The sequence below is a fragment of the Montipora capricornis genome, chromosome 11 (assembly GCF_036669925.1).
Source record: "Montipora capricornis isolate CH-2021 chromosome 11, ASM3666992v2, whole genome shotgun sequence".
Lineage (NCBI taxonomy): Eukaryota > Metazoa > Cnidaria > Anthozoa > Scleractinia > Acroporidae > Montipora > Montipora capricornis.
In genome coordinates, this window is record NC_090893.1 from 10,577,732 (window position 1) to 10,592,570 (window position 14,839).

The window sequence follows — 14,839 nt, forward strand, 5'->3', positions numbered from 1 at the left end:
ACGAAACGAACTTCACACCTCCACAAAATTTAATATTAAAAGGATCGTAAAAAGTATCGAAGCATTTCTATATGCCGTAATTCTAAACACTACGATATTGCCAATAGATATTTTTAATTAAGGAGCACAAATTAAATAACCAGCCAGGTGTTCAGAGTAGAGTGAGCCCCAAACCAGTGAAGTCACGGTATAGACTTAAGTCTGTTATAACCATTCTCATTTCAACCACTAATCGTTTTAATTAAATTCTCATTATTTATGAACGTTTGGATACTAGAAAATCTCGCTGCCACCTCACATTTTTCAACTACCAAGCAATAGTTGGCCCTACTATACAGTCCATGATGCTCAAATTCATCACTGTAGCATAATTCCATTAGGGTGCGATGATGGCTAAATCCGACTCTACGATTTTAGATTCTCCTAATTTTTCGAGTCTACAATTCATCCGATTTCCCCGACTTCAGTTCCAAGATTCCTCATTCTTCCAATTTTTTGGACTTCAGTTTCAAGATTATGCCATTTTGTCGATTTTTTGGACTTCAGTTCTACGGGCGCTTTCCTTTTGTCAGAATTCGCCGGCCAGACTCGTCCGTTTGCAAAGAAAATGCAACAATTGAGTTGATCATCGAAAAAAGACGGGAAGAGACGAAAAATCGAGCAAGTGCCCCATACTTTACAGTGACTTTGAGCCCCGTTCGTAGCCCATGCATGGCTTATGTATGCCCCGTTCTCGAAACACGTGCAAGGAAGATAAATTCCGTCTAGCATAGAATGATCGTAATATGAAGTGGTAAAATGGGAGAATCGTACAATCGGAGACTTTTTCCTAGATGCAGAATCGGAGACGTTGGTAAAATCGAAGAATTTTTACGCTTCAATCGTACAGCATTCTCTATGGCTAAATGGGAAAATAGCACCCCTAAATCGACCGTAGTATTCTTCGATGTAGCCATTATTAGAGAACGTTGTGGAGGGAGGTTCACCGGTAACTTGACACAAGCGTCTGTTGCATATTAGGCATGGCCCGGCGGCATGGGTCAACTTGATTTCTCTCAATCCCACTCATCCACTCTTTGCAAGTAGCCCATTTTTATGCCTTCTTCCAGTCCGGCTTTTGACTCGTTGTTGCGTCAATTTGTAAGACTGGGGAGCTTTAAGCACCGAACGTTTTTGAGCCAAGGACGAAAACCTGAAGTGAACATTTCAATAACAAGGACTGTAGTCTATCTAAGCGTTTGTAATAGTGAAAAGATGCTTAGTAAGGTATTTGTGGTGGTAGTGTCAACGCAACTCGTTTCACGATTTGAGTCCAGGAATGGGCAAGCCCCCCCCCCCCCCCCCAACAAAAAAAAAACAAAAAAAAAAACAAACAAAAAAAAAACCAAACAAAAACGAAACGAAACGAAACAAACAAAACAAAACAAAACAAAAACAAAAACAAAAACAAAAACAAAAACAACAAAATATAAAAATAACAACAAATGTTTTTCTGACCATGTGCTCTCTTTAGGCCGCTGACCAATCATAAGATATAATTACAGCTGTATTGCAAGTGGCATTCCGGAGCTAAGGGCAATAACATACTTAAAGATCTCCCTGCCACTTGCCAGTATTAATTTGAACAATAACTATGACAATGTGGCATACAGTGAAGTTAAACCACATTGTAAATCTGATTGTACGAATGATAGCATTTACATATTTGTTCATATATATTTTTCTTCCTTTTCCTGCGCAAATTATAACAACTAAAACTTGTTAGCTCGAACAAAATAAAAACAGAATAGTTGCTCGAATTAAGAAAGTGAAATACCCGAGTGAATTAAAAAGAGAAATAAAGATTTCAAATAAAAATATAACATAAGAAATTGCACTAAAATGAGAATAATTGACGGAATTAGCAAAAATACCACAAGAACAATTTGCTGGCTACCATTTATGCTTATGGTTTACGCATATCTGCGTGAAATGTTGATGCATTCAAAAGTGAAATAACAATCTTCATTCTCCAGTGCCATTGATTGCTAGGTTCATAGACTAGTTAGCCTGTTTCAGGTTCTCAGTGGGTCGGGAGGAGTGAAATTGTGGCAAGGGCAGGAAAAAGTCGAGCGAAGACTGGGGCCTAGTCTTCACTCGACTTTTTCTTGCCCTCAACACAATTTCACTCATCCCGACCCAACTCGCTCGGTCCGTACTGCCACGACCTCGGGCCAATATGCCCCAGTACGGCCCGAGCAAGCTCGGTTAGTAAGCGGTTATTAATCTAAATAATTTCCATATTTCATTTAAAATCCAAGGTGTAATACGTTACAAATAATGATAATTGTAATAATCTTAAAAAAGGGCAAAATAATAATATTAATTTTTAGTATAAACACACAGGTGATTATACAAAATCACGCGCTCTTATTGGCTCGCTATCTCGGATTATCACCCTATAATCACCTTGACGGACAAAATGGCTGCCAGTAGCCGTTTTGCCACTGTAAGTGAAGATGATTTCACGTTGAAATGTTTTTTTTCTCTTTTTTGAAATAATCACCTGTGTATTTATACTAAAACAATTATTCGCCTCAGGCTCAGTGATTATCGGTGAATATTCACAGAGACGAAGTCAGCGAATAACAATGTTCAATAATCCTAAAACGGGTCCATGCTGTTGCTTCTGGAAAAATTTCATCTAAAAATCGCCTCAGTCCAATGTATGTGGCTGTAACACCAGTGAGAATAAGAGGATGAGAGGGGGGCAAAAAGTGTACACATTGCAACTTTGATCAAGGGTTAGATGACTGGTCATGCAACTCCCAAGTTCAAGACAACTTCCCATGTTACTGTGTCTACCCTGAAGAGCAACTGCATCCAATGCACAGACAATGTATGGATCATCAAAACCACCAGAAATTTAAATGATTTGAGTCATAACATTCTCTGTCACGAAATTTCATCATCTTGCTTCCTGTCTTCAGAGTCTTGTTGCTCATGTGTCCAGCGCAAGCACAGCAAGGACAAGAGCAAAGATCAATCAAATTTGACTTCTTTTTCAGGCTTGAGAGCTGCCCAAATCTTGCTTGTTACTTCAGTGAAGGCAAGGGTTCCACCAAACACCAATGTGGTACCAATCCAATGATAAACAGTGAATGGATTTTTGAAGTAGTAGATTGAAAACATCAGGCTTAAAAACTTGCGCAGTGTGATAACAAGGGTGACGGTCAGTGAAGTGCACTCTGACATCAGGGTGTAAACACTTCGTATGCAGACGTATTGCGTGATTACATTACCAGCCAGGTAAGCCCACAGCTTGGGAATGTGGAAGGTGACATTGAATAAAACTAATGGAGCTGAAAGAGACGGCACCACTTATCATCATTCATTGTAAATTGATGTGCATCTACTTAAAATGAAATTTCATGAAATCGATGCAGTATGCATAACTCAGTACTGTCCAAAGAAACTACTAAACATAAACATCTCTCCCATTGACACTTTTAAGACATTAGCTGAGGCTTATTTATTCACTAAGACATATAATGATTATTTATTAATATATAATATATTATCTATTTTATATAAATATTTTATTATCTTTTTATTTTATTATTATCTTTCATTTATAGGATAACAGTTATAGCAATTAGGTTTTATAAATTAAAAAAAGTATGTTCAAATACATAGGGTAAGTTTTAAGAATTTTGAGCTTATAATCACATCATTCTTATTAATTCTAAGTTATTAGAGCGGTTTTCAATTGAGTGTCGAAAGTAATTAGATAATTACTTTGGTTTATGATTACTTCACTCAGTGATTGGTTCAAAGTTCTCACACCATTTTTTCAACCAATCAGAAGTGAAACCAAAACCAATCGTGGCTCACGCGTGCACATTTTCCTGCGCTTTGTGTCGGCTACGTGTAATGACTTCGAGTTTTGATTGGTTTGCCGGATTGTCTCAGTACTTTTTGATTGGCCAAAGTAATTACTTTGGTTTTGGTTTTACGACACTCAATTGAAACTTGCTCTATCACTTTTTAACCTTGTGAAATTGCTATGCGCATATCACTGTTTTATAGAATATGTGCAATATAAATAATAAATATTATTATTATTATTATTATTATTATTGTTATTATTATTATGATAAAGGCTTATTCTTAAACAACTTGTAAAGACTGATAGGGTGATTCCACCCTTTCATACACGTAATACTTATAAGTAAACTACTGTAAATATAATTATAGTAAATGAACCTTAGTATTAGCAATGTTAAAACGTTTCACAAAAATTGAAACTTGACATTTTTCATGACGATGCCAAAGATTACTTATACCTTATCTGAATCCCTTTTAATTTTGTTTACGTAATTCAGTTTGAAACAAGGTTGGCGTACATTTGGTAAAGGCAAAAAGGTCACTGTTCGGGGCCATTCAGGATAAGATGGTCATTTCATTAGAAAAAAAACAGTTGAAATCTAGGTGAACTACCTATAGTTGAGTGTGGAATGACAATCTCTGAGCCCTATTCACTGTGTAAATACTTAGAATTCTGTAAAGTCAGCCATTTCTCCCTCAGAAAACAAAGTTAATAGGTATGCACATGTCCATACTTGGGTGTTCATGTTAACTGTATCATTACAAGTCCACAACTGAATTTCTAACGTGTTGCTCTTTTCACTTAAATACATCCAAGATGCATCGGAGTGTGGTCATCTTTTAAGGTGCAATTAAGATGTGAGTGTATCACAGGTGCGTTAATTACATGTACATGTTTGTGAAGTGACGTGTAAATTACACAGTGTGCAACATTCAAACTCTGGCCATACCTATAACTATATATTATTATAGTGACACCATGATAGATGCACTTAAAGGTTATCGCAGCATAGACAACAATGGGCTTGGGACGGGTGACTGTCTCTTAATATTTCATTAAATTAGTAGCTTTACCACAAAACAATAATTATTAATCCCTTAAAACGTTTTGCAAAGAGTAAGAGAAGAATGTGGTGTGAGCTAAGAGAGGATCTGCAGCCTTGCACATAAATTTGATTGTGAGCAACGGGGATGGACTTGGTCCCTAATGGAGAAGTATGGTGTTTTTTTTTACATATTAATGATGTACTGTATAAAATGCTACTTTAAATCACATTACTTCATGCACAAAAAAAGTTTAAAGGCATCTAGTCATATACTCACCTGATGAGTTAAAAACAAAAATGTGGCTGTAGATGTCTTGTGACAAAAGAATGAACCCAGACAGTGGCAAAGCATGCTGTGCACACGAAACAGAAAAATAAAACCAAAAACCATCAAAATTAAGCATTTCTCATACCCAAACAACAGTCCATGTAATTATCTTTGAAAAAAAGAAAAACAACAACATCAACAGCATCACCAAAATATGAAAATATACATGTACTCTAGATTAGTTAGGATACAAATCACAAAGGAGATGATACTTTAACATTTGAATTCTACCATCCTTGGGAAATTTTGTGAGATGATACAATGTACTGTATGCAAACCAGTGTAAGTTTGATGTAATACATTGTAACTAATGTATATTGAAAATGCAATTATTGAACGCTCCAGGAGTACAAGAATTTAACAACTAAGGAAACTTTGTAAAAAAGACCACTCTGCAGCTGAAGTTCTCACTACTTGTTTGCTCTCTCAATAACATCCCAAAGACTGAGACCAGCAGAATTATTAATTTTTCATAAAAAAAAGACATTGTTTGTATGATGACAGAGAGGAAAGATAAAGAAAGAGTGCCAATGAGTGCTTAGGGAGCAGGGTTGGTGCAGCAGTGAGATCAGTTGCCTTCCACCAATGTAACTCGGGTTCGATTTGCAGACTCAGTGTCTTATGTGGTTTGAGTTTGTTGGTTCTCTTCTCTGTTCCCAGAGGTTTTTCTATGGGGTACTCTGATTTGATTTGTATGTGTACAGCGTCCCCAGTTTGTGCTGGGCATTACCAAACCACGAAACAGCAAAACGAAGCTCCAAAACACTATGTAGGGGCAGTGTGGCCCAGTGGTTAGGGCGGTTGCCGTGAGATCTGGACATCCCGGGTTCAAGACCCGCTCTGACCATTTGTTGAATTTGATCCTGGTAGTCCCTGGTTCAACTTCTCAGCTGCACTTGTAAATAACCAAATGGTTTGCCTCCGGCCAGTTGGGATTCTTAACGGTTGTTGTTGTTGTTCTGTCCCTTCGTCTCGTTAACTGTGTTTCATTGGTCCTATAAAGCCCCTATGGGGAGCAGTCAATTAAGTACGTATTGTATCGTATTGTATGTATGACCCCACCATACAATGAATACTAACTGAGAAAGGTTGGATTTGAGATTAAATATCATTTTAGGCCTAATTCATTGCAATTAAGATTAGGATTCAGATTAAGACTGAGATTAGGAGCAATAATGTTATAGGCCTAAAACGATACTTAATCTCAAATCCAACCTTTGTCGGTTAGTATTCAATGTATGGTGGGGTCATACATGGTGTTTTTGGCTTCGTTTCGCTGTTTCGTTGTTTCGTTGTTTAGTAATGTCCGCTAGTGCCCCAGTGCACAAGGACTTCACACTTAAATAAAGTTCATTGTCGTCATCAACATCATCATCATCATCAAACCGATCCCAAGGGCAAAGATAGAATGCAATCCACACACTGATGAAAGTGTTACAACTTGTCATTAAGATGAGAGGCATTCAGATGCACTCACCGCATAAAACAGAGCCTCTCTAGGATGCTTTCCATATTCTGCGTACATTTGCTCCTTGAGTTGTTGAGAAGAAGTGTTAGCACAGTTAAAACCTTGGCAAATCAAACCTCAACAATAATGTACAACTCCTTATATGTGACTAGGAAAAAAAATAAGTGTACCTGATAGATTCCTGTCCTTGCAGAAAGAAATAATGCAAGCACTAGAAGAACAACTCCTTTATCAAGAAAAAATAATAAAAGATTATGATAAGCAATTTGATTAATCTGGGGTAAAAGGTATGTTGTAACACAAGGACCATCAAGTTGACAAGCTGACTACACTCAAGTTGATTGTAACTGGTGTGGTTTGTAAAACAGGGATAACCACAGAATACAGGGCACACTATTTGCATATTGTTAAAATAACAGCTGTGCCTATAGTTATATGTTTAATTCTTTAAAAAGAGCAGACTAATTTGCGTGTGGTGCTCAACTGGGGCCCTGATCTCCCACCACCCTCTGCCCTCTCATCACCTTTAAAGTGCTAATATGATCAAAAATCGATTTTTCTTTTTCTTTGGATTTCAAAACTATCATGCTAAGTTTACTAAACAAGAAGTGACCAAAGTTTTGATTTAACTAGAATTTTTCTATTCAGTGATCACCCATTACTAACTTTAGAAATAACCCCCAGAGAGCTGGATCAAGGAGAAAACGGTGTCAAAGACTCAATATCTTAAGAATGTAATGCATGTGTATGCAGCTGAATTAACATGCAGCATGGGAGTTTCAATTTTGGGCTTTCAGACTTTTAAACTCGTGTTTTGCACATGCAATAAGTTGTGTTTACACACTGAAACTTTGCACTCAAAATTATACCAGTCAGGTGTAACAAAAACACTCTTTCAAAATCTGAAGAAAAAAAAGAAAGTGATTTTTTTATCATAGTAGCACTTCAAATGATTGCAGCAACTACAGTATGGGTGGATGTTCATGCTGTGTTGTCATTTCTGTGAGAGGATAAATTTATGAGAAGATTGTGTTGTTATGTTATTGTATACCACTTACCAGTACACCACCACTTGTACTCTGCAAGAGGATCTCCAGTAGTGGATTTGAACTCCTAACATACAACCATAAAAAAATATTAAAGAACTTTTCAATTACCAAAAAGGCAAACTTCACAGGCCTGAATAAGGATATCGAACAGGCAACATATGACAAATAAATTCAACATTTTGAAGGACAGGGAATACAAAGTGGCTCTCACATGGAGTGACCCATTCTTTTTGTAAGTGGTGGAGATGAGCAATAGATTTTAGTGACAGTAGTACAGTACTTTACCATTAACATTTCTTCACACTTCATAGAGACGCAATAGTAGCAAGTATGATAAATACTGTAGGAAACAGACAACTTTTTTAAAAGACATGTTTCGGCATGCTTATGCCATCATCACTTTAATGAGTTCCTAAGTGTGAACAGTTATAAAGTCTACAGGTAGATGAAAAAATTATTACAACATGACGTAATACAAAAGCGGGTACTATTTACAGCATGACACCAAACATCAAGGTGTAAACTAAAACGTGAGAAAAGTGTTAACACTTTTCTCACGTTTTACAACAGCATTTTTCTCACAGCATTACAACACTTTTCTCACGTTTTAGTTTACACCTTGATGTTTGGTGTCACACTGTAAATAGTACCCGCTTTTGTATTACGTCATGTTGTAATAATTTTTTCATCTACCCGTAGACTTTATAACTGTTCACACTTAGGAACTCATTAAACTGATGATGGCATAAGTATGCCAAAACATGTCTTTTAAAAAAGTTGTCTGTTTTCTACAGTATACTTCATAGAGAGTTACCAAAAAGATTCTTCTTTCTATCCTTACCAATTTCTTAGCTGATGCAAATGTACACAGGCATATCCCAGCTGTGATCATAAGGACTGATAGATACTTTGACAAATGATATCTAAAAATAACAAAATTCATACATTGCATTTGCAAATGTAAGTTACTGGGAACAATATTTTTTTATCATACTTGTTGTGAGAGTTTGGACTAAATACTTATAACACTTATTTCTGAATTCAGGTACTCTGAACTTAATAATTATCTATTTTATTGTAAGTATATAAGAATAGTATACTTTTTAATTAGTAGTTAGCATATTTTATTTATATTATTAGCTCATATTTATTTCCAATTAGTAGTTTATAATTATTTTACATTATTAGTATTAGTATATTTATATTTTATATTGTTACTATTTAGGGATATTTGTTGTAATGCGCATTTGAAAACTTTAACTTGATATTAATGTCACATTTCCCGTGGTTATTTATAGTTAAGACACTACAATAACAAAACGCAAGAGACAATCTTGGCGTAAAAGGGGGGGAGGACACCACTCCACGATCGGTGTGACAGACAACTTCTGTAGCGTGACTAAAGCCTGAACTTATCTCCCCGATGCAAGAGGTGAACCGCACCAGATCGGACAAGTTGTAGGCCAGTAAAAGCCAACTCTCCACAGCACTACGAGCTAAACCTCCGGCCAGCATCGTGCTATAATGGAAAGAGTGTAGGCGGTAAAAATAGCTCAAGCCTCCCTATCTCCCCAGCACTACGAGCCGACTCCGCCGGCACGTGCTGGATCGGGCAAGAACAAAGGCAGATAGAGAGCGTAAAATGGCATAGCATGAAAAACACCAAAGCTTGGGGAAGTCGCTGCAAGACTTAACCGAAGCGTGTACCGAGAGGTGAACCCGAATTTATTAAACTTGACCTTAACAAAACCTCCAAAGGGAGGCAGGGTGGGAATAAAATTCGTAAACAGTTAAGGTACTCCTTACAGTTAACTATAGAGCTCACAGAATGATAATTCGGACTTAACTAGACCTTTTATACTGAGACTAATGTCTAGGACTAAACCAATGGTGACCAATGTACCATCTAATACAAACAACTTCTGAAGCGCTCAACGCGACATGAATGGGGATAGTCGTTGCTTTTGACCAATCCAGATAAAGGATATAACTGTAAGCAGACAGTATTAAGGACAAGGATAAAGTAACTCAGTTCGAATTGTTAGAATATAGGAATCCATTCATGTCTTGTTTGCGTTGCGTAATGTTTACGAAATAACGTGACATGTGGAGGATAGCTCTCGTGAGTCACGCTCCATTAACTACGTTTTACAATGCTGTTGTAAAGCTTTACTTGCACAATGAATAAAGTTAAAGTTAACTTAAATTGAAGAGGAGAAAAAAAACTTGTAATTTAATGACTATACAGCTCTTATTTAAATTCTTTATCCTGGAGAAATCTCAAATAATATTTCTTTGATGTTCAGGTTGATTCACAAATCACCTGCACATGCTTAGGTTACCACAGCATTTTTGTGTCTTTGTGTTAAAGATCTGGCCCCAGTTGTTGAAAAGATGGACAATGCTATAAACCAGATAAACGGTGAGTCGGAGTCCACTATCCAATTGGTTTTGCTATGATTTATCCACTGGATAGCGATTTATCCAGCAGATGCATGTACCACTATCCATTGTTTGAACAACTGGGGCCACGTCTGCAGTACAAAGGTTAAAAACATTCTCCTCTATAGACCGAATGCATAAATGGCGGCCAAAAAAATATTCTTTTGTTTATGTGCTAATAAGACTCACTAGCCTCGTTTGCATGTACAAAATACAAAAGAAATGTTGCTTGAGAGCGAGGCTAGTGAGTCAAATTAGCACATAAACAAAAGAATATTTTTTTGGCCGCCATTTATGAATTCGGTCTATCCACTTTATCCATCTTTTGAACAACTGGGGCCTGGTAATTATCTTTTATTTTAGCTCATTACAGGTCATTGCCTTATTTTACCATAAAATGTACCTTATTGCAGGTCATTGTAGCTCATTGTGGGTCATTCCTTGTTTTAGTAACTATGGATTTACCCAGCAGATAATGCAATCGATCGTTTTAACAACTGGGGCCTGGGGCTGGTTGTTTGAAGCCTGGTTAGTGCTAACCGTTGGCTAAGAGGTATCAAAAGCTATAGGTTTAATTCTGGTTAATGCTAACCATGTTTCAAGCAACCTGGGCCTAGAGTGCACTATCACAAGGACGATAAGTCTGAACTGCTACAGCATGTGCTATATCCTTTTACAGTCAGCAGAGAAACAACAAAATTTAATAGCTTTGTTTTAAATTCTAGTTGTACTACTCCACTTGTACTATGATCACACATACCTCCGTTTTAATATAATCATTCCTAAAACCAAGTTTGCAACCAGTGAACCCTGTGGATAAAACAATTTATTATGTGACATAATGATACCAATTTACTCTGGCCCAAGCCCAAATTCAACAATTCATTTTTTCAACTTCTTAATTTTATCAGGTGAACAATATGTGACTTACATGTAACTCATGCACCCCTACTGGCCCCAAGTGACGAGTAAAAATGTCTGGTGTCTGATAGAGTAAAATCTTTAAGTCTAGCTCTCCGGAGAGAATGGGTTGACGAAATGCCTTCAATTATCATTCATAAACATTACTCCCCCCCCCCTATTTAGAAAAAAATCACTTACTGATTTAAAGATCATGTGAAGAGGCATCGGCACATTAAATCTGAGTGCATAATTATTAATCACACTGGTTGAGAAGAAGAAGACGACCATTGTCATATAAGTTCTGAAAACATAAAGACTGTCAAATCAGTCAGCTACAACAACAACAACAACAACAACAACAAATCTTAAAAGTATTAAACTAAATTTAAGACTCACAAGGCAACTTTTTAAAGACATGTTTTGGCATGATGACTCATGCCATCAAGCATGTTCTTGTAGTGTTTGGCAACGGGATGGGATGTGCACAGGACAATGCCTCAGGAGCTGCTATTATAAGCGTTTCGAGGTGCTTAAGGATGTTCGGGCGAGAACATCCCACGCTTAAATTTGTTTCATTTCTCGCCTGAAGTTAGGTCATAAATTACTTATTCCCAAAATGAAAAAAAATTGGGGGGTCACCACTTTGTTTCAGAGAAAAAGGCAAGGGAAAAATGCCCTAATTTCGCTAGATAGGTCATCATAACGAGATGTAGCCTCATCTCTCATCCTTTGAAAATCATAAAAATAATATGTTACAGTGAAGGTTTCTGTGCATAGAAAGTGGGAGTGGGTTTTTTAGATAATTGCATGCCGCTGGGGATGGTGTAAACAGTAGAGTAAATCCTCAACGAGCCTTTTCGCAAGCGCTACCCGTGGTAACCACTTCCGGAACTCAGGACACAAGGAAAGAACATTTTTTGAAAAGATAACTTCTTACATTGTGATTTTTTTCATTTCATTATATTTTGTAGATAATTTGTAAGAAGAGCAAGTGATTCATGTCTTATAAAATAGGGGTCACCAATGACCTAAATGAGTAAAATCAATGCGATGTTGCTAAGCTCTTGGAAAATTTAGTTCGTTTAGTTTGTCACGATTTTGCGTGACCTGCCGGGGAAGGACTGGAACCCAAGACAAGATTGATCTATGAAAGGTTTTTGTTAAAAAAAACTTTCTTGACCTTAGCAACTAAGTTTCAAGCAAGTGTTATCTTTATTTGGTTGGTCTTTTGTATCATATCTCTCCATTGCCATCTTTCTCATCTTCTGGAGTGTGGATTTTGTGAAATATAATCTCTGGCTGTTTCCTCACAGGTTCGCACTATTCAAGTGGATTAGGAAGAGAATATAATTCTGCTCTATTTTCATGAAAGTAAAGGAAAAGAACTTCAAAAACATGCATTCATTTTGAACTAAGAAGTTCGTAACGCAATAAAAACCCCATTAATTTACACAACGTCACTGACTAAAACTAACCTTCCTCAAGTTCTCTTCTCGAACTCTCTTTATACGCACATTTTGGCTATCAAAATTAATACCCACGTTCAAAACATTTTACCTTAGAGGAATGACGGGTTTACTGAGTCCAAAGTTTGCAGCGAATATGAATCCTTCGATGGCAATGAAGAGAAACTGAAAAAATGTGACAGTGTTTACACAAGTAGCATCCTCTCTGAAGTAAAGAAAAATAAGAAAATTATTACCACATTAAGTTTCACATCAGAGTTGGAGATCTTCACAGTTGGGGAGCACCTTCCATGTAAGCAGCTAAGAAGAAAGCCTGAAAAATCCAGGCTTAAACAGGGCTCAACCACATGAAAAACTTCATTATTCTAGATCACACATTAAGTTTAATGTCCATTTAAATTTAGAGAGTAACACGAAAAAAGGGATACACCCATGAAACAAACCAGACTTCACATCCAAAGTTTAGGCTTATCTTTCATATACCGGACCCTGAATAATTAACGTCCATAAAACAAAAGAACAAAGCTAACATAACAATACCTAATCAGAATAACAATGGTTCTTTTGTCTTCCGCCATTTTGGTCCGGTATATGAAAGTCTACCCAAAGTTTAGGTCCTGAGAGTGAAAAGAATGGTTCTTGGGCTTTTGGGTTATTATTCTTATGTTCAACTCAACAGCTGTGCTTATAATAAAATAGACCCACTCTTTGGCCTGAAAGCTAAACTTGTCCTACAGGAGTTGACAAATGAGGGCAAGAAAAACTTGAATGTGCTTTTAAAAAATGGGACAATTTTGCCACTGAAAATGTAGTTAGCTTTCAAACACATTGTTAGACGTTGCTGTATAAGCATACTCTGTTTTCCTTCCCACAATGTAATTTTTGATGCCGTGCATGTGGACCCTTGTTTTGTAGGCAATCACAAGTTTTCCACACATCGTTCATCACACCTGTTCCCAGAATATTTGGCAAAACTGTATCTTAAAAAAGGCAGAAGAAAAACCTGGCAGGATCTGATACCTAATTATAGGGAACCCAACACCACCCGCCAACATGAAGGGGGGGGGGGGGGGGGGTGGTAAATCAAATGGAACAGACATTCCACTAAAAATTTTTCGGGAAAAAAGAAATACCTTCAGAGGTATTCCTCTTGGTTTTCCTGGAATGAATGGAAAATCCTGTTCCATTTGCTTTGTCCCACTAGTACCATGCTCTTTGAAAAAAGAAAAAAACATGGCGTACCCCATCGGCCTTGGTGTTTAGCTACCCTAATGAACCATGCGGGTTTCAATCAATTCACGTGGATGCTTTATGGCTTGTAGCTGCACAACTGCAGGTGAGAATTACTACTTATGAAGTAATGAAGTAATGATTGAAAATCTGGCAGCCATGTTTGTTATTCTAAATGATTAGTATCCAGTCTCTTGAGAAAAAAAAAAAAGAAAGTCTCAAAAGGAACATGCTTGTCCCATTCCATATTTTGACTGAGGAAATTTGGTCGGATTCTTTACACAGAAAATAGACCTTTTCACGGTTTGTGACACTATATTGGTTGGGGGACAAACAAGGCTTAAATTACAGTGAATCTATGGGAATTTTGCCAACTCCGAACCATTATAAATCTGTTAAAGTCTGACGATTGTGGATAGCAAGAACACCTCTTAAAAAGCACTTCTATTGAGATTATTTTCGGGAAGTGTGATGATCAGAATCAAGCTATAACTACCATAAACGAAATTTGTAAATTTCACATAAACAATTGAAAACAAAATTATGCAAATTTCTGCGAAATTTGAAGTGACGCGAGGAAATTTCTAATATCTAACAGACCGAATGCATAAATGGTGGCCAAAAAAATATTATTTTGTTTATGTGCTAATTAGACTCACTAGCCTGGCTCTCAAGCAACATTTCTTTTGTATTTTGATCATGCAAACGAGGCTAGTGAGGCTAATTAGCACATAAACAAAAGAATATTCTTTCGGCTACCATTTATGCATTCGGTCTATGCACCTATCAATGTTAAGCCCCAGGGAGGACAGGTGGGCCTAACCACGGGAGTTTGATCGTGAGGTCTGTCCTCAGGGTAGGGATTTTAATCGTATATGGCGTCCACAGGCTAGCGATTTTGATCGCACTAAGGACATTTTACCATCTTCACTTACCCCCGGGTGGACATTTTGACCAATCATTTTGTCCGAGGGGTGGGAAATTTGAATCATTTTAAATGAAAATGTCAAAATCCCCACCCCATGCCAGACCCCCCATCC

At 37.1% G+C, this 14,839-nt stretch overlaps 1 protein-coding gene across 1 annotated transcript in view; it reads right to left on the minus strand.

The window, feature by feature from the left end:
- Positions 1-1,487: 1,487 nt before the first annotated feature.
- LOC138023945 (UDP-xylose and UDP-N-acetylglucosamine transporter-like) overlaps positions 1,488-14,839 on the minus strand; it is a 14,386-nt gene continuing 1,034 nt past the window's right edge. Inside the window, exons 2-10 of the mRNA XM_068871024.1 lie at positions 12,661-12,774; positions 11,302-11,404; positions 10,961-11,010; positions 8,600-8,681; positions 7,768-7,822; positions 6,880-6,935; positions 6,719-6,772; positions 5,191-5,266; positions 1,488-3,341 (exon numbers count right to left, since the gene is read on the minus strand). Coding sequence (XP_068727125.1) covers positions 3,022-3,341; positions 5,191-5,266; positions 6,719-6,772; positions 6,880-6,935; positions 7,768-7,822; positions 8,600-8,681; positions 10,961-11,010; positions 11,302-11,404; positions 12,661-12,774 — 910 coding nt within the window. The 3' untranslated portion in view covers positions 1,488-3,021. The remainder of the gene's footprint in view (positions 3,342-5,190; positions 5,267-6,718; positions 6,773-6,879; positions 6,936-7,767; positions 7,823-8,599; positions 8,682-10,960; positions 11,011-11,301; positions 11,405-12,660; positions 12,775-14,839) is intronic.